This window comes from Gracilinanus agilis, chromosome 4 (genome assembly GCF_016433145.1).
Source record: "Gracilinanus agilis isolate LMUSP501 chromosome 4, AgileGrace, whole genome shotgun sequence".
Taxonomy (NCBI): Eukaryota; Metazoa; Chordata; class Mammalia; order Didelphimorphia; family Didelphidae; genus Gracilinanus; species Gracilinanus agilis.
The window spans coordinates 278,991,001-279,014,721 of NC_058133.1; the positions used below are offsets into that span (position 1 = coordinate 278,991,001).

Below are 23,721 nucleotides of genomic sequence, written 5' to 3' on the forward strand. Positions count from 1 at the left end.
GCGCCCGCCGCACGACAACCGCACCATGGTGGAAATCATCGCTGACCACCCTGCCGAGCTAGTCCGCACAGACAGCCCCAACTTCCTGTGCTCCGTACTGCCCTCACACTGGCGTTGTAACAAGACCCTGCCCGTGGCGTTCAAGGTAAGGAAGGGGCTGACGACTCGCTCTGCTGCCTTGCCCTTCTGACCCCTGCATCCACCCTCCTGCTCACCCAGCACCGCAGCCCGTCTGAGTTCCCCACCACCAGGCAGTGGGTGTACGTGTGCCTGTTTATGTGTGTTTGTGTGAGGAAGCCGGCTCCCCCAGACACCCTCAGAGGAAGAGGGCAAAGCATTCTCTCTTGATCCTTCTTTTCCAGCTACCATTGACATAAGGGGAATGTTCTCCCAAATGCCTTCCTCAAGCGCTCCGACATCCCCATCTTAAGCAGGGATCTGTCACCCTCATTGTAGCTTTCTTCTAATCCGAACAGAGAAAGGGCATGGTGCTTTCCAGCTCTCGGCTGGCTTGTCCCCCTAACCTCCGAGTGATGTACCTTTTAATCCCTTCTCCCTTCATCCCAGCTCCACTTTCCTCTCTCTACCACCAGGGTAGTTTAGTGCACCTCTTTAGACCCCAAGCCACCTTTCCAAACCTCCACCCCACCCCCCTTACCTTCTGTCTCACTTTCCTCCTTTGACCTCTCCCTCCTCCAATCTTTCTGTTTACCCCTTCACTCCCTCGTTCTTCAAGTCTTTCTCACTGCTTCTCTGCCGTTGCTTCAGTCCTACTCCTAGAAACTTATTTCTAGTCACCTAGATGCAAAGAACACCGACATCACCAATATTCCCTGGTCCCCGGCCCTTAATCTGAAGACTCCCCGGGATCAGCCCCCTCTCCACAGTTCCAACCATAATCTCCTCGGTCCTCCAACCCACTCCCCCAGTTTCCAGTTCCTACTGCTCCCTCTCCCTCGCCTAGACTTCCAGCCGGGTCCTCAGGCAGTGGCGGCAAGGGCACCGGTTCTTTTGGTTTCCTACCCCCCCCCCCCCATGCACGGTTTTCATAGCGTCTCTTATTTAATTTTAGTAAAGTCTAGGGGCCCCCAGTCACTCAGAGCGTTCTTTTTCTTCCTTTCGCCTCCAGCTCTCTCCGTGCCATCTCACATGCCAGGGGGTCTGCCGGGAAGATCATTCCTGGGGCTGAGTTCTGGGTGGATGCTTAGAACCTTTGCCTAGGAGCACTGCAGACCCATTTTCACGCGAGTAGATTTTAGGGAACTGACGGTAGACTAAGAGGGCTGGAGGGAACGGGGGCTGGGAGAAGCTAGAGGGAGTTTGCCTGCAGGAACTGTGGACTGTTAGTGCCGGCTTTCCTGACTCGCGACCGGCTTAGCTCAGTCTCTGAAGCAGGGAAGAGAAAGGTGGGGCGGCGGTAGGCTGCCTGCGTTTGTCCAGAAAAGTTACAGACTTCGGGTGGAGTTCCAGGGGGAATTGGGAGAACGAGAGGAGGTAGAGGCTTCCGCGGTGCTCGAGGGCAGAGAGCGGACTGGGTGGGCAGGGGTCTGGCCCCCTCAGTGCAGGGTATGTGTATGTGCTTGGGGCTCCGCCCGTGTTGGACCCGAGTGAATCCCATTTCTGCACCCTCTTACCCAGGAGGTGCCCCTGGCCTGAGCAGAGATCCTCACGTATTGAACACCCCCCTCCCCAATTTCCTCTTTCTCCTTTTTAGAGCTCAGGCTGGGAGAGAAAGGGGTGTGCGTGTGAAGGGGATGGAAGAATCACTTGAAAATTCTACTTAGTAACTTTAGGTTTGGAACCAAACTTGGTTTAGCCTTTGTAACTTTGTGCCCTCTTGCTTTCCCTTTCACATTTTCTCTCTACATCACCCTCTCTTCCAACAAGCCTTGGAGCTAAGCTAATGGGTTAGCACCCCCTCACCTTTTTGCGGGAAGAGGTACGGGCTTGGAGAGATGGGGGAACTGGACCCGGCAACCGCGGGAGAAGCCTGAGTTTGCTGCTTTACCAATTTGTCCTCTCTCTCCGTCTTCCCTCTGCCCCTCCTAATAGTTCTTCTAATAAATACCGTTATCTGGGTAGGAATATCAGATCTAGGGGTGAGTTTGGGTTCGGGAAAGCACCCTGTCAGGTTGAGGAGTGTGTGGTCCCCAGCCTGTTGGAACACGGAGAGAAGCAGCCCAGATGAGGGCTTACTTATATGCAGAGGAGGCAGGAATGAAACACCTTCCCAGACATTGGGATAACCTGGGGATTTGCTCAAGATAAAGCGGAGATTCTAAGTGAGAAAACAAAGATTGTCACCCCTGGGGCCTAGAATTCCCAGTTGCAGAACCAAAACAAACAAACAAACAAACAAAAACAGTAAACTAGACTAAGGCATTTTTTTTTTTCCAAAAGCTACGCTGATTTTCACCTTCTTTGATTAGCAGAACTCTAGGAGGTTGTACTTGTAGTCCCTTGGATTGGTATTGTCAATGCAGAAGACGGTAAAGAAGGAAAGTTTGGGGAATGAAAAAAGGAGTACGTTATGCCAGTTATTCCTGTGCTGGCGCTGGTGCCAAAACTCCCACAGGCCAATCGCAGCTACTAGTCCTTGATCACTTTTCCCCCACTCAAGAATTCAGATGCAGTGTGTGGGTGGAAGTAGAAAGAAAGAAAATTCCAGGTCAATTAAAAGCACTGGTTATCTAGATAGGTTTTTATATTAGGTTAATATCAGTACAAAAATCAGAATGTGCATTATGGGAAGGGGATGCTGCACTCTGGGGCAAGTTTCACTTTGCAACTGACTCATGAAGTGTTTTTTAGTCTTTGCCATCTTCCCTTATTAAGTACTCATTTTTAACAATTAGCATTTTACATCCTGAAAAATGGAAATCTGGGAATATTTGTGAACAATAGATATTTAAACTGCCAGCTCAAAAGGCTATTTAAAAGACTCATTTTACCCAAAGCCCAGAATTCTCATTAGACTTAAATGTAATATGTTAAATAGTTGTAAAATTTTAATTTATTGGAAACATACAATAAAAATATAGAGATGCTGTGTCTACACAGCACCAAGAATCTGAAGTAAAACTTTTAAAAGCTCAGTGATTAGGCTATATATACTCTCTTAAGCCAGAAATCTGCACATTTGGAAACATCTGGATGCTTGACTAGATTTGTCAGCTGTTTGTCGTTCTGTAAACAATATGCTATGCTAAATGAAAGATCAGGGATAGTAAATTAATCTCAAGTTATTTCCTCATGCATTTTAATGCTAATATGATATTGTATATAAGTGCTTTGGTTAGAAAGTGCCCTTTTTTTTCTGACATAGAAATATCTTGTAGGAGATAAGTGTTTGAACTCAAAAGTGGAATGCTACACGGGACTAAAAAAATATTCAGATACTTTTTTCATTGATTTAGTGATTTTTTTCCCTCCCAGCACTTCATTTATTATAGTTTATATCTTACTCTGTGCTCTTAATCATATTTCACATTCAGTGATAGAGTTAATTATGAAGTGGCTTTTTTTTTTAAGGATGGGAATACTTTTAACCAGTAAATTATACTCACCAACAATATAGTAACAGTACTAAATTGAACTAACCTAAAAAACCTTACTCCATTCTCTTCTCTTCTCATCTATGTATTTATAGGATGGCAAACATCTGAATGTAAATAACATTTCTACCAAAAATGTGGATGCTTGGTCTCTGAGGCCAAAACCCAGGTATTGGGAAGCATCCAGGATTTTGCCAAAATCTTTCAGTTTCCATCTGAATGTCGTACAGATACAAACTATTTTCCTAGTCATCTAGAGAAGACCTAAGTTTATTGTAAGAAACATTTGCAGAATACTTTTTCATTATGATAGAATTTACCTGTAATGAGGGAGTAACTCATCAAGGCATATTTGGAAGCCTAAAATGAGACGACTTCTTTCAAGATAACAATTTGGCAATAGTATTTATAAAAATACATGTAATTCACATATCTCTATATTATGGATTTTTATTTTTTTTTATGCTCACCAAAGATGGGTAGATCTTTTTTTTTTCATTAATCAAAGAATTTACTTATAGGAAACTACTATAGACCATGTCTCTCTTCATATGTTAATCTGGGATGTCACTCATGAATTGATGTTGACAGTGAATCTTAGCATGCATGTGAACTAAGGAAAGGCTTTTGGGGACAATCATTATATAATATTTTCAAATTTTAAATTAACTAGAGATATATAATATAATGGAAAAACAAGACAGTAGACAAAGAAGACAAACTTTATTTATCAACATGAGGGGGAGGAGGTTTTTTTTTAAACAAACTTTGCATTTTGAAATGTTCAGTCAGTCCAGGTGTCAAGGAAATGGAGATAAATATTTTTAACTTTTCTTTCTAGGCCCTCTTACTGAAAGCTTAAAATAGTTTGATTTATCAGCTCAGGTCCCTTTGTTATCCTCTATGTTACTAGTAATGAAAAAGCAACTTCCAAATTCAACTCATTAGTTAATGCTATGCAGAAATAACGGAGAGCAAATAAACACATTAAATTAACTGCCAGTTGCAGCACTATATAGCTAGTCTGTCAACATTTCCATTATAAACCCGTTTTCAGAATTCATTGCTTAGCTTTTTTAGATAGCTTTAAGCTGAAGTACAGTGTAGAAACTCTAATTCCAGATGTATTTTTTCCTATACAAAGTAGTAGTATAAGAGTATTTTGTTGCAGTATGTTAGAGTACATTAGACTTTATTTTTTAGTAGTCTCACTAAAATACTTTTCTAGAAAACTCAGGTAATGAAAACACTTTTAGACATGACATATTAAATGTTGCTAATTAGACATTTTAGATGATGTCCTTTCAGTATTTCTCAAAAAGGAGAGTTTCAAAATGACTAAAGCATTTCCATTTCAAAACCATTTTTTCAACATGACTGGACAGTCTTTGTATTTAAAAAGCTACACCTGAACTCCTCTGTTGTATTTTTCTTGAACATTTGCATTCCTACTTTATATTCAGGCCTTTTAGATCTCATTGTACCTAAGCCAAAAACATAGTTTATTAAAACAGATGTGAATTGTTATGCAAAAGTTATGTAAATTTATAGTAAATTTCAATTTGTAGAGCCACAGAAGAAACCTTTTTATTTTATGCCTTTAACTGCAATATATTTGAGTTGATAGTTTAAAATTGATAAATATACTATATTGGTAAGCGAAGCAGAATAAATATATGTTTAGACATCTAGGAAAATAAGTATTTTTAAATGACCAGAAAAAGAATATTTAAAAATTAACTACTATAGACACGTTCGTATGGTTTCTACTCATCCCAACTTGGCCTTACCACCAACGCTTTTAAAATCACAGATTGCCGATCTTTAGGATCTTTAGACATTTTCTCTTGAGTTTTTGCCTGGCACACACATTGCCAGCTTGAGTCCAAATCTTTTCCACACAATTATTCTACTCTGTGAAATGCATTTTTAAAGTTGCAAAGTGGCACATCATGTTTGCTTTACTTTTTGTTTCTGGAATTCAGTTGGCTGTCTCTAAATTCTGGGCTTGAACTTTGAAAGTAAATGGAACTTTTTTTTTTTTTTTTGGTTTGGGGTATTTTGCTTTAAATTATTTTGAAATCATTGCTATCCAAATAAAGCCCTTGATTTCATTAGAATATTTCTTTTTTGGTATAGTAATTCATGTTTTGAACTACACAGACAACAGCAAACAGGCCTCAGTCAGTTTCTCTGTTGTTAAGAACTGCATTCAGCTTTGTTTACCAGCACACTGTGCCAAGTGATACGAACCAGGAAGAGTAATTAATTAGATAAAAGTCCCATTCTGACTATGGAAATCACATGGACAGTTTTTATTTTCATTTACTAAATCCACATGAACCTAAATGAATAGCCATGTACAAAAAATGTTAAGGGTCTCGGCTAGTCCCACATTCGTTGCTTCTCTTTCAGGTGAAGGAATTTACAGTTTCATTCACAGAATTTAATGTTAAATTTCAGACTAGTGTTTGGAGGGCACCTTAGTGTGTTCAGGCTGCTTGCTGTCATTTGATCTCAGCACCTTGTTATTCTGAGGTGAACTAAGGACAAAGGCAAGTAGTCTTCTCCTTGGAGTAACCAGGACAGCATATCACACCCTTCTTCCCCCACTTGATTCTTAAAAGTTTTTTTTTTTTATTAAGCATAAAAGTTTTGATTCCAAACTACCTATTGTTCCATAGTAGTGTTTTTAGACAATACCTCTCACCTACTGATTACTTCACTCCATCCATCAGAATACATTTTGAGGGCTTATACGTGATGTAATTGAAATGCTTAACGGACCCTTGAGTTTTGGGTTTTCTTTTTGATAAATCAGTTACTCTTGAGTAGCTGAGAGAAGTTTGTTTAGTTTCAGGAACTGATACACCATTTTAAAAGCCCTCATATCTATAGGAACACTTTATGACTTATATAAAGTCAAATATTAAAATCTTGAGGAAAGAGGCTTCCTCTTGATTTGATACCACAAATATAGACAGACAATATATTTAATCATCAGCCTAAATTTTAGCCATATAGGGGGAAAATCTGCAGTAAATCATATTAGTTGGCAATTTTCAGCAAAGTTGCTTTATTTTAGTTATGTTTAATTTAGAGAAGACTTAAATTTTGTGATTATATTATTTGCTTTGTACGAAACAATATAAATCTTACCAATGATTAATGTGGTCATTATTATAATGCTTAGGCAAAGCAAAGTGAATTTATGTATATTACTATTAGGGAATCCTTCCTTTTATATATTCCCATATTGAATCAATTTTCCTGTTCTAACTAAAAAAATCCATTATGTTAAAAATATGCAGTATAATAATAATGTCTCAGAGTTCTTGAAAAACCTTATATTTGGGGAAATTACTTTACTTCCCTCTGAAATGCAGCCAGGTCTGGGGTGAAACCCAGCAGCCATTCCATACCTCTCAGCAACACTATAGACTATCCCAGGATATAAAGCAAAGAATAACATACCAAGTTGAAGCCTCAAGGGATGGTTATACCAAGAAGCTATATTTAGTGCAAATTGGACTTTGGTTAGAATACAGCACTAGCCCTCCAAGTCTTACCCAGAGTGCAATGTCATAATTATCCTCTCAGTATTTATATAACATCTTTCTTCTAAGGAGTCAAAACATTTTACAGATGTTATTTTATTAATCCTTAATAGATGGAGAGGATGTTTTATTATTCCCATTTTATAGGTTGGAAAACTGAGGCCCCTATAGATCAAGTGACTTGCCTGAGGTTCCATAACAAGTCAGTAGCCTGGCTGGAATTAAAATTACAGCGTTTTTGATCCTTAATACTATATACTCTTCATGCCTTTTCTTTTCCTTTAACAATAATTTTCTTTAGTTACAAATGCAGTTTGCTGTCTGTATGACAGAAAAAGCAAGGCAGAGGGGATTAGTAGATTGAGAACCATCTGCGAAGACAGGAAGACTTGAAGTAAAGTCCCACCAGTGCCACAGGCACAAGTAGTTGTGTGACATTTGTCAAATCACTAGGCAACTCTTGAGACTATGAGTTATAGAGAGGGTACCGACCTGCTTCTGAAAAGGGAATTTCCTCACCTGGGAGTTCCCTATTTCATTGAAATCACTAATCAAGCCCTTATCCCTGTCTCTCTAACCAATGAAACCACAGAGTATTAAGTCAAACACCACTAAAGCAGTATCTGCAGGATGCCAAACATTCAAATGAAAACTGAAATATGTAGTCAGCTCTTCTCTGGATATTGTAAGATATTCAGATGCTCTGGACTGTGTATGCAAATTAGGAGGAATGATGGCACTGGATTGTTATCACCACCCTCATCCATTGTGGTAGCAGTAGTGCCAAAAGTTTGAGTGCCTCAGGTGACTATCAAGCCCTATTTGGCACCATAAAGGTGCCTGTGTTTTTGGAAGACGGTCAGCCATCAAGAAGTAGATTGTTTAGTGGAGCATCAAGTCACACAAACACAGACAAAACTTATGTTCTTACATAAGAAGATGCACATAGAATTCCTGAAAAGAAAGTCTTTATGAATCAGTGCTCTGTAAATCAAAGAATAAGATTTCATCAGTGGTCTTCCAAGGAGGAGTTGACCACCAGCAAAAGGAAGGACATAATTAGTTCTGATGCTTTACTATATAGCTCTTGGCAGCACCCCAAGAGGAGTCATTGGTTGTGGCCATTGGCTATAGAACAGAGATTGTTCTTCTGGAACCTGTTGTACAACATTTCCCTCCTTTGCCTCTCATTTCCCAGTCTTTGTTTCTCATGCTTGGAATGTCCCTCTCCCTGACACTCTTCCCCCAGACCTTCACTGCCATCTTTTGAGACCTCAGCCTTTTTCGAAGGAACAATTCACATGGTTTTATCTCTTTCAAGAAGTCTTTCCTAATACTCCTTGCCAGTAAACCACAACATCATTGGCTATTATTATCTCCCAGGACTGTAAAGTTAAGAATTGGGAGATCAGAGTGCTGTCGACCCCAACCCCATTTTATAGATGAAGACATTGAGTCCTAGAGAGGTGGGTCATATGATAAGTAATAGAGATTCAATGCTAGGTTTTCCAACTCCAGATTCAGTAGGTTTTTCCTTCTACCTTGTGTCATAGGTTTTTAAAAAAAATCTAACCTTCCTCCTCCCCAATGAGATGCTTGAGAGTAGGACATATTTCATATCTCTTTCTTTGTATTTCTCATGCTTAATAAATTGTCTTGTCCCTAATAGGTGCTTAATAAATTACTAATCTCTTGCTGAAATCTTGTTGATTTAATTAACTCCCATGGATTCACGTATCATTTCCATGAGATGATGCTATATCCACCCGTAATTTCTCTCCTGAGGTCTAGTCACATATCACTTGGGTACATTTCCAACTACATAGACAACAAATTCAGAATGTTTAAATCAGGACTCACCTCATACTCACCCTTCTTCCAAACTTCCCTATTTCTTTAGAAGATATTGCTATCCTTCTAGTCATCAAGGTTCAAAATCTTGGAGTCATTCCTGATTCCTTACTCTCCCACATCCCACATTTCTAATCAGTGCTGTTTGTTCTAGTTCTAGTTCCACAACATCTTTTCCATGTGTCCCCATCTTTCTACTCAGTTAGCCATCCATCCCCTCTTCCCCCATCCCCTCAGTTCAGGGTCTCATCACCTCTTACATGTACCATTGTAATAGCCTTCTTATTTATCTCCCTGTTTTAAGTCTCTCCACACTCCATCTTGCATACAGACATGAAATCATTGTTACTAAACCATGGATTTAAAACATAGATATCCCTCCCCTGCTCCAAAAGCTATTATATTTTAGCAATTTATTTAGCCCTATTGGATCTAGGTTTAAAAGATAATTTTCTCTTTTGCTTTTACAGTCTGACTCAACCTACCTTTCCTGAGTTATTACACATTAATCTCCTTCATGCATTTAGCCAGACTGACCTAATTGCTGTTCTCACATATGACTTGGAATCTCTCATCTCTAGGCCTTTGCTTAGGCTAGGTCCCATCCCTGAGTATATTTCCTCTTCATCTCTATCTATTATTTTTTTTAAACCCTTACCTTCTGTCTTGGAGTCAATACTGTGTATGGCTCCAAGGCAGAAGAGTGGTAAGGGCTAGGCAATGGGGGTCAAGTGACTTGCCCAGGGTCACACAGCTAGGAAGTCTCTAAGGTCAGATTTGAGTCTAGCACCTCCCGCCTCTAGGCCTGGCTCTCAATCCACTGAGCTACCCAGCTGTCCCCTCTGTCTATTATTATCTATAGTTTCCTTCAAAATTCAGTTCCAACACTACCTCTTTTTGAAGTCTTTCCTGCTTTGTCTGAGATGCTAATAACACACCCTACCCTCAGTGAAATTACCTTTTATTTGCTTTGTATGTGTTTATATTTACTTTTCTGTACATATATTGTTTCCCTCAATAGAATGAAAGCTTTTTTAGGAAAATGTCTCTTTTGTTTTTGTCTTTGCATCCCTAACACCTAGTATAGTGCCTGGCCCATTGAAGGGGCTCAGTACATGCTTGTTGACCAATTGATTGAATGCTTGTTGAATTTAATTACATGGTTGTCGGAGGGGAACGAAAATCATAAATCTTTGCACATTGATATGAGGATGATATGAAGTCTGTGGGTTGTTTTAAGGTTATAACTTAATAAAGGGAAAGTATTGGGAAGATGTGGATCGTGACTTGGATTCCAAAAATACTCGAAAAGAGAATAAGCTCTTCCAAATATATAATAAACAGTTTGTGTGAAATAGAAAAGAGCAAAATGGTATAGAGTCAGTAAGTAGAATCTACTGGTTAGTGTAAATGGTGCAGGTAAAAGAAAGTAGGCAGAGAGAGAAAAGATGTTTTAGTACCTTGACTCCTCTAAAATCAGAATCTATCCTAGGCAACAGGGAGCCGTTGGATAAATATGAATAGATCTGTACTCAAATTACACGAGTAAATTGTCACACAAGGCACTCATGCCACAGATGGTACATGTTGGTATATCATCTAACTGAAGAATATTGTATGATTTCAATGAGACAATCTGGAAGCCCTATGAAGAAAAGATTTAAATAATCTGAATGTGTCAACAGAGTCTGGACAAGAACTTTGGGAGGATGAGTTAAGAGAAATGGATGGGGCTGTGATAATGCCAAATAGGAGGACTTGGCAGTGGACCATGGATAATAACATGTAGTTTAAAAAAAATGTGCACATAATAAAGATAGTTTTCTGCTCAAAGCAGGGGTTCTTAACTTTTTTAAAATCATGGACCCCTCTTGTCAATCTTTCAAAGTATACAGATCCTTTCTCAGAAAAATGTTTTTAAATGTACAAGATAAAATGCAGAGAATTAAATAAAACACAGGAAATCAATTATTTTGAAATATAGTTATTAAAATACTAAGTATGAACCCTCTGAAATATTTCCCTGGATAAGGAGTCCATGGACCTCTTGCACTAATACATTCACTTTGGTGCACCCCCCCCCCCATTTGACAAAGAGATCACATCTGTAAAGTTAGGATTAGGAATATAATCTATAGCCAAAGAATAGAGCAAAGCTAACCAATTCCAGATGGAATCCATGATTTTGACTTTACTAACATTCTTCTGTATTCATTCAAGAATCATTTGTTAATATACTATGTGCAAGATATCCTACAGGAATTAGGAAGAGAAAAAGATAAATAAGATGTAATTCGTACCTTCAAAGTATAGGAATTTAATTGGAGAGATAAGATCTTCAGGAATGAGGATAATATAAAACAGAACATAAGAACTATATAAAAGAGGTATAAAGTACAATGAGGATGCATTGGAAGGAGAGATCCCTCTTAACTGGAAAAAAATCAAGAAAAACTTCTGCATCTGTGAGATGCAGAAACTGAGCTGAGACTTTAAGGATGGCTATAAGATTGGGGGAAGGGACAAGGCATTTTAGGCAGAGAGTATACTCTGAGTGAAAGTAGAGAATCTATCTAGAGCAGGGGTTCCCAAACTTTTTTTGGCCTACCACCCCCTTTCCAGAAAAAATATTACTCAGTCCCCTGGAAATTATTTTTTTTTAATTTTAATAGTAATTAATAGGAAATATAAATGTACCTGTGGCTATCACCACCGACCTGGATAGCTGCAGCACCCACCAGGGGGTGGTGGCGCCCACTTTGGGAATCACTGATCTAGAGAATATTAGATATTTAAAGAATGGTGGGCAATCTATTTTGGTTAGTACAAAGACTACAAGAATTGTAATGTGAGATAAGGGTAGAAAGAGAGGTTGGTTGGAACCAGATCCTTGAATTCTAGATCAGATTCAATCTTTGTTCAGAGAGCTCTTTGGAATCATTGAAAGTTTTCAAGTTGTTTAGTCATGTGCTCATAGCTTTGAATTAGGAAGATTAATCTAGCAGTGGTATGTATGATGGATTAGAGAGTGGAGAAACTAAGGATGTACGCTGGTTAAGAGTTAGTTGGGATGATTTAGATATGCTGATGATGGGCTGAATTAGGTTATTAGTATTGGGAAAAAGAAGGGGAGACCCAAGAGGGCAGAGATGAGAGATACTCTGGAGGAAGAATTAACTGGATTTGATAACAGTCTGGATGTAGAAGATGAGGAAGAAGAAGGAGTCATAGATTCTACTGAGCTAAAAATCATAAATGACTAGCCACAGACTAACTGTGGAAGCTAAAGAATAAGGAGCCCTCAAAAGTCACCCCCCAAAAGCAAACAAGTAGTAATACTGTTGGAGATGCATTCACTATCCATACCACCCCTTTGCCACTTATAATAATAATAATAATACCTAACATTTACATAGCACATTCTGTATGCCAGGTACTTTGTGCTAAGCAGTTTACAATTATCTCATTTCATCTTCATAACAACCTTGAGAGGTAGGTGCTATTATTACCTCCTATTTAAAGATGAGGAAACAGAGGTAAAATGACATGCCCAAGGTCACATAGCTAGTAAGTGTATGAACTCAGGTCTTTTTGACCTTTGGCAGCTGAGTGGCATATTGGATAGAGCACAGTGTCTGGAGTCAGGAAGATTCAAAAGCCAACCTTAGACAATAGCTGAGGAACCTGAGTAAGTCACTTAATGCTGTTTACCTCAATTTCCTTATCTATGAAATGAGCTGGAGAAAGAAATGGCAAACCACTCCAGCAGCTTTGCCAAGGAAATCCCAAATAGGATCCTGAAGGGTTGGACACGACCAAAACAACTGAACAGAAACAACAACTTCCTGACTCCAAGGCCGAAGTTCCGATCCAGTGTTCTACCTAGTGCCTACACTTATCACTTACTTGCCTTATATTATTAGCTACCTTTTAAAGTTTCTACATTTTACCTCTTCAACTTGACTTGTTTGCTTCTTTGGGCGGAGACTGTATTTTAGACTTCCTCAGCCCCTGAAACAATGTAGTATTTATCATAATTACTTGCTAAGTTTTGGTGTGAAGATCAGGAAGTAATCTAAAGTAAGTAGCTGAAATGCACTGATCATTTAGTAGGTGCCCAGGATGGATTATAGTCAAGAACCATAAGGTTTTAGCTGAATGTCTTTCAGCCAAATGATGAACAGGCTAGAATTTCTTTAGCCTGTGACCCTGGTTAGATCATAACTCAAACCTCTGTGGATTGCAGATGTGGGCACTAGCTTTCCTACTCTGGCATGTTTCCTAAGGATGATTTGAGCATGGAGATATTAAAATAAGACATGCACAGCTTCTTTGAGGAATTCAGCAGAGAAATGAAGGAAACTTTTTTTTTAGTCCAACTTTGAAATGGGTGAAACCTGAAATATGGGTTTATTTGAAGTGGCATCTTTGCCTAGGCGCACCAGACTTCATTTCAGTTGGCCACAGCAGTGACAGGCTCTTGATAAAATCTACAGTTAAGAAGAATGACTCACATATTTTAGACCTTGCCTGATGTACTATTTTTGTTGTTGTCATTTCCTAATTTTTGTAGGTGGTGGCCCTTGGAGAAGTACCAGATGGGACTGTGGTCACCGTCATGGCTGGTAATGATGAAAATTATTCTGCTGAACTCCGAAATGCATCTGCTGTCATGAAAAACCAAGTAGCAAGATTTAATGACCTGAGATTTGTGGGCCGGAGTGGAAGAGGTGAGACTTTAAAAAAAATAACGTATGTTAAAGCACTTTGCAAACCTTAAAGCATCATATAGTCAGCTATGGTAATGCTGATGATACTGATGCTGGAATCAAAACACTAGAATCTTAAAATAAAATGCATATGAACTTCTTTGTAAATAAAGCAACAGCCTTTCTTATCCCAGTGAGGTGACACATTTTATTTGAAGACTCAGTCCAAGTAACATTTCTTGTCTTTCAGATTTGTTTCGTTTCATCTTTTGGATTTGTTTCATAAGTTTGAAAATTGATTGAATTGAAGTGTTTTCAGAGGAACTTGTTACTAAATGTGTTGAATATGTGAGGATGAGGTAGAAGGGAAGGAAGGTTTCATAGGTTCAAGTTCTAGGTTATATGGAGTCAAATAATACTCATTGAGTAGCTAAGAGGGAAGAGAAATCCACATTAGTTTCTTGATGGAACCCCAGTTGCCCTTATGTTGTAACAGTTTGTCATTATGTTTTTCACTTGTCCTTGTATCATAGCATCTTAGATTGAGAGTGGGGAATCAGGGTGTGACTCTGTAACAGAGGTTCTTAAGGTTTTTTTGAAATCATGAACCTCTTTGGTAACTTGGCAAAGCCTCTGAATTTCTCAGAATAATGTTTTAAAATGTATAAAATACACAGGAAGCCAATTATACTGAAATGCAATTATCAAAACATTTTAAAAAGTTCATTTGCAATTCTCACGTTAAGAATTCCTGGGGGCAGCTGGGTAGCTCAGTGGATTGAGAGCCAGGCCTAGAGACCGGAGGCCCTAGGTTCAAATCTAGCCTCAGACACTTCCCAGCTTTGTGACCTGGGCAAGTCACTTGACCCCCATTGTCTACCATTACCACTCTTCTGCCAAGATGGAAGGTAAGGGTTAAAAAAAAAGAATCCCTGTTCTATGGAGACTGCCTACCCTTACCACACAGTATTGACTCCAAGATGGAAGGTAAGGGTTTAAAAAAAAAAAAAAGAATCCCTGTTCTATGGAGACTGCAAAATAGCATGATCATTGTTTACTCTCAAAGTAGGAATGCACAGGCAGAGATATAACTAGCAGTTTTTATACCAGGGGCAGCACAAACTGTACCTCAGGTTAAGGAGCATGAAATTAACTCTTAAATATACTTTTAAATCCAAGATCCTGGAAGCCACTGTGGTGAGGGATTGAAGGGGTGGGGAAAGCAGGTGCATACCTGGGGCCACAGAGAGGCTACAGTTCAGGAAGCCATTAGGAAGAAGAAAGAAGCAGACAGGTCAGAGCTGGGAAGAAGATCATCTTGGATGTGGGGTGGCAGTAGGAGGCAGGCCATCTGGAAGCTTCCTGCTTTTAACCGATCCTTCCTACTAAGCACTAAGCTCTACTGTTGCTAAAGGACTATAAGTATTTTTAGGACTTTCTAAATTTTATGTCCTGAGGGCAAAACCCTAGTTGCTCCATTCTAGTTAAGGCTCTGTGTGCTCGCCTACCTGCTCCCATCAGTGACTGGCATTTACCTTTTCAGTAAGATTAAAAAAAATTGAATTGAATATAAACCTTTAATGCATCAACTTGCTTTTACTTCAACAGGACTGTAGAATTGGTGAGTCTGATAAATGATCATGACTCTGAATGTCCCTTTGGTATTTCAGGATTTCCTCTCATCTGAAATCTATACTGAAATTGTAGGAAGCCTTTTAAAAGATGGTAAATAGAAAATAATTTCCTTTTAGCGTTTTTGCAGCTGCTTCATAATTGGAGATAATGATGGAAAGGATGTCTCTAAGGAAAGCAACTCTTCAGTTTTCACAGCATTCTCCTGAGACTGTCCTATATATCATCTCCCTATTAGGCTTAATGTATTTATTTGTTTACTTAAACAAATATTCCAATTTTAAGCTCTCTTGTAAGGAAAGGGAAAAAAAACAACCCCACTGTGTGCTGCAAATTCGGTTTAAAAAAACTTCAAATTCCCTTCTGGAATAGCCAGAATAGAATTGTGGGTCATAGGAAATGAGAGGCTCCAGTTTTTAAACAAAGTCCAAACTGACTGCTCTTAAGTTTGGATCAGATGTCAAATTATTACCATTGTAAAAGCTTGATAAGGAAGATTCAAGAAGGGCTGTTTCCGATGAGTAGTTTTAGTTTACTTTCTAGGAACATGGCCAAGAAGTTGTACTTTTAAACTTTTTTTTTTTTTAAGAACAATTATGCATGATAATGAGATCCTGTCACAGAAAGGTTTGAAATAAAATGAAGCTGGTTCTCTCCACTGGAATCAAAGCAAAAGGTGTTATCTCTGCATCATGTTTAAGTTAGCTTCATTTAAAAAAAATAAGAGCTATTCTATCTTACTACTGAATGATTAGTTCTGAAATCTCTTTGACTCAATCACCAATACAGCCCTACATTAAAAGTATGGTACAGTATTTCTTTTCTCTAATAAGCACATGAAAGAACATGCTGGACTCCCTGTGTGTTCTCAATCTCATTTGAGTCCTATGAAATATTATTTTCTATTAAAGGAGAGGAAATGGACTTTAGTATTTAAGGAATCAGCACAATTTTTATTTTACTTTTCATATTCAGGCTAATGTTTTCATTTATAGTGCTTTTGTATTATATAGACTCTGCATAAGTTTTCTCTGATCAATTTGAGTAGAAACTATGGCAAAGTGATAGTGTACTTTGTAAACCCTCAACATATTTATTTAAGAAACTTCAAAGAGAAACAAAGGGTGTGCACTGTTTTACTATATTGGCTTTCTGAGTTTTGGCTGGTTTCCCAAATAGCAATTTTTATATTTAAAAAAAAAAAAGACAGACTTAACTGCTTGCAGACTTTTCACGCATGGAAGATGAAGAAAGCTTCTTTTGATGAAGTGTAATTATGTCCAAACAGAGCTGACCCCCTCCCCCTATATTTCTTATGATCTTAACTGAAGAAAGTAGGGTTTTTCCTTTGAAGCAGCCGGGACTTGGTGGAGGATCTGAAATGCTCCAGTCTGCTGCCAGAGGCAGGATGGAGAAATTGGTCCAGACTTGTCTTAGAGACTTCTACGAGAGAGAGAGAGAGAGAGAGAGAGAGAGAGAGAGAGAGAGAGAGAGAGAGAGAGAGAGAGAGAGAAACTAATAATAGATTATTATATCAGTACCATATGATATATTGAAGGAAACAGTTAACAGCAAACAGAATTCAGGAGAAAAAAAATAACAACATCAAGAGAATATTGATAAGATGAATCAAACCAAACATTGTTTTAAAAATGAGTTAGTTGTTTTTCAGTGACAGGAAGCTCTTTAACCTGCATCTCTTTGTACCTGACCTGGTTTATTGCAGATTCTTTCCAGTTTCCTCTGACATAATCATATATCTTCATCTCTGAAATAAGGGAACTGTCCTAGATGACCTGTGAAGTCCCTTTCAGCTCTAGAGCTATGGTCAGAAGATAGAGATTTTTCTCAAGTTGCTATACCATTTCAATATCTTGCTACCATCATACCTCTACAATTCATTCATTCATTCATATATATATATATTTATGTATATATATATAATCCAATACATATATGCGCATATATATATACTGTTCTTGAAGAAATGAACAGGATTTTCTGGTGTTATATTGTATTTTCCCTCAGTTCGGGAAAGATAACCAAATCTACTTCATGACAACACGTTATAGAAGGTCCTGTAACTATTCTAATTTGACCATGCAGAACTCCACTGATGCCTAACACTTTGGGGCTTCTTTTGCAATCAGATATTGGTTAGATAATAGCTTTAGTGAAACCCATTTTGTACACCTGTGTTTGAGAAGTACACAGTTTCAGATCATGCTTTCCTTTTCTTTAAAAATTTTTCTTTTTTCTTCATGAATTCAACAAATATGAACATTTCAATATTCCAAGAACAGAAAAGAGCATCGGATATGAAACCTTGAACTTGTTAGTAGTTACTTTTAGGTGTATTTAAATTTAAACGTAGTTAGCAAAATTGGGCTCTCCCTTTCTGAATTTCTTTTTGTTTTTCTTCTATTTTAAAAATGATTTTATTATTGTTATTCTCTTTGCTTTTCTTTCTTTCCTTCCTTCTTTCTCTTTCTCTCATTAACCAGTAGTAGTTACTACCCACTGCTTCACAACAATTAAGGTTAATTTAGTAAAACCATTCAACAGATTGGTTATGTCAGAAGATGTTTGCCTCATTCTGCACCAGTTTAGTGCATCCATTGCCTCTGCCAAGATACTTTTGATATTAGCCTTCTCATATCATAACCGCATTGGTCAGAGTTCCACATATTCCATTTTTTGTCTACATTTTCAACAGAACAATGCTTACTTTTTTTAAAAAGCCCCATCAAAAAATCATGCTCTTTTTCACATCAAACACAACTTTAAATTTCAAGTCAATAAACATTTTTAAAGAACCTACTGTATGTATATGTAACAGTGTATTAGTCTAAGAGAGTAGAAATAAAAGGGTATTTCCTGCCCTAAAAGAGCATTCCCACTCAGTTATGCCTGCCAGTCCCTCAGGCTACCATAATGATTGTCTGTCAATGTTAGTCTCCTGTGGTTACAACAGAAAATACAGGACTTGAGGATATAGTTCGGAAGTAACCCCCAGATAAATCTCTGGCTGATGAAATTAGTGAATCAGCACTAAAATTAGTTGTTAGCTTCCAGGAGTAAAGAACATACATTTTTAAGGGTATGTCAATGGCTAATAAAAAAGGATGTGTGGAAAAGAGATTTCTTTTGGCTGATGAAAGATATCCAGGAAATAAAGTAGGACTTAATTTGAGGAAAGCTTAAATATCCAGATAAATATATAACATAAAATGCCCATTATTTTGAAGCAGAGAATTAATTTCTAAGTTGAGAGATGTTTCCTGAATTTGTCTTCTGTATTACCTACATCTTTTTTCAAAAGAACAGCAAGGAGTGGGAGGAATCTCTGTTAAAAAAAATTAATGTTAAGCACATCTTGTTCTTTGGGATTTGATTTTGGAACAGTTATAATTTAAATGCTTATTTATTCCCTAAAACCACCTCCCACCTCTTTATTTGAGAAGGATAAATTGGGGCATTATGGGAAACTGGTTCTACTTTGAAAATTTGCATTAGTTTTTAAATTGCAGACTGGATGTCTGGAATGTTGTAGATTCTCCTTTATATGGAATGTTGCCTTTGAATTAGGAGAAGAAATAATACCTTTTAACCTTGAAAATGGAATCATAATGTCTCAAAACAGAAATAGATTCAAAAGAAGCTTAGCTAAGTTTGTAGATGATGTCTCAGTTAATAATAGAACTTAAGGACACTTGGGGCACATCCCAAGCCTTTTAAAATGGTTTATCTATGCATTTCATTTTTACATGACAGTCATTCATTTCTGGATAAATTCCCCACCCCTTAGCTTACATCGAATCATCTCTTGCAAAAAATAAATATAATAATGATCATAATTGACACAACTGAGTGCCAGTGTTTGTTTGGGGTATTTGACAGTCTGCCCCTGTAAATCCTCTCCCTCCCCAATTCATTAGGTGGCATAGGGGACAGAATGCTGGATCTGGACTCAGGAAGACCCGTGTTCAAGTCTAGCTGCAGATGCTTACTAGTTCTGTTACCTTGGACAAGATACTTAATGTCTCTTTTTCTAAGTTTCTTTTTTTTTTTTTAAACCCTTAACTTCTGTGTATTGACTCATAGGTGGAAGAGTGGTAAGGGTGGGCAATGGGGGTCAAGTGACTTGCCCAGGGTCACACAGCTGGGAAGTGTCTGAGGTCGGATTTGAACCTAGGACCTCCTGTCTCTAGGCCTGACTCTCAATCCACCGAGCCACCCAGCTGCCCCCAACTAAGATTCTTTTTTATAAAACGAGGATAATGATAGCACCTATCTCCCAACTTTGTTATAAGGCCCTAATGAAATGATATTTGTAAAGTGTTTTGCAAACTTTAAAGCATCATATACATACCACTATTATTATAGTTGTTGCTGTTGCTACTATTATTATTATTTAAGGACTGGAAGTGGATTTCATCCTCCAGGATCATTTTTGGCTATTATAATTTCTTGGACTCCCCTTCCTTTGAGAATTCTTTTCACTGGCATTACTGTAGATATTGCATATATTGTTCACTTTGTTCACCTTACTTTGTATCACTTCATATAAGTCATCCTCATGTTTAGGTGAATTCCTCATAATTGTAATTTCTTCCAGGACAATAATATTTCATTACATGCATATGCAACACTTAGCTCAGCCATTCCCCAACCAATAGCATCTACATTGTTTCCAGTTTTTGCCTAACTCAAAGAGTGTTGCCATGAATATTTTGCGATGTGCATAGCCTTTCTAGCTTTTATCTACTTAGGGTATAAGTCCAGTAACTACCAGATCTTTATGAAGTTTTAGAACTGTATGCCTCTAGATCTTTGAGATCAATGCTATAGAAACAACTATCTTTCTCCAAAAGCCATCAGATATTGCTAATGTTTAGAAGTCGCAGACCTGAGCCAGTTGACCCACTGATCTGACTTAGCATGTTGAAGTGTAAAGATTTCTGCATTTGAAATCAGAAGGCTGGATTTAGAACCTATCAGTGCTACCTTCTGTGACATTAGACAAGACCCTTCAACTTTCTCTTTTTCCTCATCATTGGACTTAGCAAATGATTTTAAATTGATTTTGTCAGCCAAAATCGGTTTTATCTCAGAAATCCACATCCATGTGGATTTTTCTAATGTATTAGATCAGTGATGGGCAAACTATGGCCCGCGGGCCAGATGCGGCCCCCTGAAATGTTCTATCAGGCTGTGCAACATTATTCCTAATCTGACGAATATAATGAGTAGGATACAATACAATGAAACTTAGGAAGAGTTGCCTTAGAAACAGACTGACGGATGAGCATTTCCTTTCCTTTGGCCCCTTCTTTAAAAAGTTTGTCTATCACTGTTTTAGGGGATCCATCTCAATCCAAATTTCCTATTTTTAAACACTGATCATAAAGGAAATTAATATGTGTATATTTTAGCCTATCTCTCATCTCTTCCTAGTTTATTCTTCTCTTCAGCCATGCCAACTGGCCACTTAGTTTGAAGAAAGATAGTTTGAATTACTTAAATTTTATAATTTATAATCACTTTAAATGTGATGTATTAAAGGACACACTTTAAAAATAGGTTGTCTTTTTCACCCTGCCCTAGATGTTTGCATTTATTCATTTCAAACAAACTGAATTGAAACACATTTCTTTACCTAGGAAAGATTCTTTACCTCTTGTAGACTCTTTAATATTCCTGAGGAATAGTCTCCTTCATTTTCTTCACCATTGGGAAAATATAGACTGGAAGACCTAAAGCCACATGCTCAGTAACAAATGATGTGTGTCTTAAACAGATTTTTAGGTACCTCCACAGCCTGGTTTGAAAAGAAAACCCAGTCACTAGACTTGACAGCCAAAGACCTGTTCTGCATTAAGCTTTATATATAACCTGTTCCATATTAGGCTTTGAAAAGATTGCATTAAGTTTTGCATTGCTACATATTGTTTAAGATTTGTGTTTTGATTTAATGCTCTCAGGGTTCAACGAAGGGAAAGAGTCCCTGGTCCAACCCCCCCCCAAACCCGAGGCTTTTTAAAAGGTTCTGGTCCAGAAGCCATCTCAGTGGGCAGTGAGGCCTCAGATTGCTGGATGTTTTATTGAGTCACTCTTATACGCCTACCCTTTCCTGTCTTGTAACAGTTTGCAGTTTTGACTATCTGACATTGCTAACCGTTGCATATCTAACAGATTACAACTGTCAATGAGTCTGCAAAACAGAGACTTGTGCCTTCTTAGAGGGAGAACATACATTCAAAGCTCATATCGCAATTTCCCCTGTCTTTTCTTTCCTCCTTTTCATCACCTTCTGCCCAGGAATCTGAATCGTCAGTTGTGATATTTCAACAAAGTGGGGGGGCCCCCTCCTAAAAGTTCAAATTCAAATGTACATTTGGAGATGCCACATATATCTAGCACACAATAAGCCACTGTCAGAGAATTGTTTCAAGACTTAATAGTGGGGACATATGTAAGGGGGGAGGGGAGTTGGGGGCGGAGGAAAACTTTGTTCCAGTAATGATGAAATCATCATCATACCACAGGCGCATTAAGGCCAGGACAGGAGACACTAGCTCCCTGTTAAAATGATTCCCATAAGAACTTGACTCTTTCATCTTCTTATTGTAGTGCAGTTAAGCAAATGAAATGTTAAAACCATGTGAAGTAAATAACATAATCAACAATGATTTACTATTGTTCTCTCACAGGGTTGTGACCCAATCCTAAATAAAGCCTTCTAAAATTGTCTGGGTTTGGATGTGTTCCTGATGTTACAGAAAACTGAAAGGAAGAGAAAACTCCAAGAGTGGACTGTGGCTTTTGTTTTTATTACCATTATTGCTACTGCTCAGCACTTTTAAAACCGGAGCTACCTCACTCTTAAATGTGGCACGGTGGATTAAGACAGTCCTGTCGAATGCTGAGGCTGGTGTTATGTCGACAGACAAGTCTAGTGACTATTTAAAATGGCAAGAGAAGGTTTAAGATAAAGAATCTGAAATGCTTTGTCTTGGAGTTGGACCCACAGGAGCACATTTTTATACACTCAGAGATCATAAGACTGCAGAGTCTTAGAACTTAGAGGTCCTCTCCCTAGTTTAACCTCCTTGTTTTACAGATGAAGAAACAAAGGAGGAGAGAAGTTAAGCAACATGCCCAGTGTGGATGAGCTGGGCTTCCGACCTGAGGACCAAGTTCTTTTGATTTGAAACTCTGTTATTTCTATTATATAACGCTGTCTCGTCAGCGAGGGGGAAAAATTATACTTTGGAAAACTTCAAAACTACATTAACATTGACAGTTGCTTCTTGTATTTATTATGGATTATTCTCTCTCTCCATCTGCAGGAAAGAGTTTCACCTTGACGATAACCGTCTTCACAAATCCCCCCCAAGTTGCCACCTACCACAGAGCTATTAAAGTTACAGTAGATGGGCCTCGGGAACCAAGAAGTAAGTACTTGCAATTCTGTTGACTATAGTAATACATACAAATATGTGGAAAATATACACTCCTGAACGGAATTTATTCTGAACGACTTTGTTTTGTTTGCATGATTTATTTACCAAATACACTCTTTCCGTATAACTTCAATGGAGGAACAATTAGAAGAAATTCCCAGGCAGTGGGAAATAAAATTACAGGCCTGTCCTTCACCATAGGACAACAAATGCTTCTGAAACACTGGGAAGTAAATTCATAATCATTCTGTAGCCGGAAGTAAAGATTTGAATATGTCTACTTCATAATAATGAACAGACTAGACTCCCAAAACCCAAGGTGGAAAATGAACCGTTAAAAAATCTCGGGGCTCAGTCGAAAGCACTTGTGTATGTTTCCCATGGCCTAAGAATGTGTTTTAACTCTTCTATTCGCCCACTCATTCCCTTTATAAAGAGCACACTCCTTAATTATAAAGAATTTATTTGCAAATGATAACTTGCTTGATTGTTACAACACAGTTGTTTGGTCATGTTCCAGTAATTGTTATAGATAGCTTCTGCTAACAGATATAGTCTGACTTGGTTTAATCTGTCTTGGTTTATTTGTCTGTCTGGGCATCCGGCAGCTTTAGCCAGCAATCACTTTTATATCATGTACATACCTCACATGGGCGATATGGATTTTTCCTTACTCAAAATTAAAGCATATTTTTAAAAATTCCTCAGACCAACTGATTAGAACAAACCTAGTCTTGCTGTATTTAAACATATTTGGAGATTAAAGATTATTTGATGTACAAACCACATTAAAAAATGTCAATGGAAGCATCACTTTCACCACTCTGCCTTTGATGAGCTTAGAGACATGTGAGATAGAGCCATTGCTCTTAAGGAATTCTAATTTGTGGTAGAGGTAGAGTTGGAAGAATAATTGGATACAAAACAGCACACCTGCTTAGATAACAAAAAT

General features: G+C 38.1%; 1 protein-coding gene across 1 annotated transcript in view; it reads left to right on the forward strand.

The window, feature by feature from the left end:
- Nucleotides 1-4: 4 nt before the first annotated feature.
- RUNX2 (RUNX family transcription factor 2) overlaps nt 5-23,721 on the forward strand; it is a gene marked incomplete at its 5' end in the record, with an annotated part of 169,721 nt that continues 146,004 nt past the window's right edge. The window contains 3 exons of the mRNA XM_044675331.1: nt 5-145; nt 13,536-13,692; nt 22,656-22,760. Of these exons, the coding sequence (XP_044531266.1) occupies nt 5-145; nt 13,536-13,692; nt 22,656-22,760 (403 nt within the window). The remainder of the gene's footprint in view (nt 146-13,535; nt 13,693-22,655; nt 22,761-23,721) is intronic.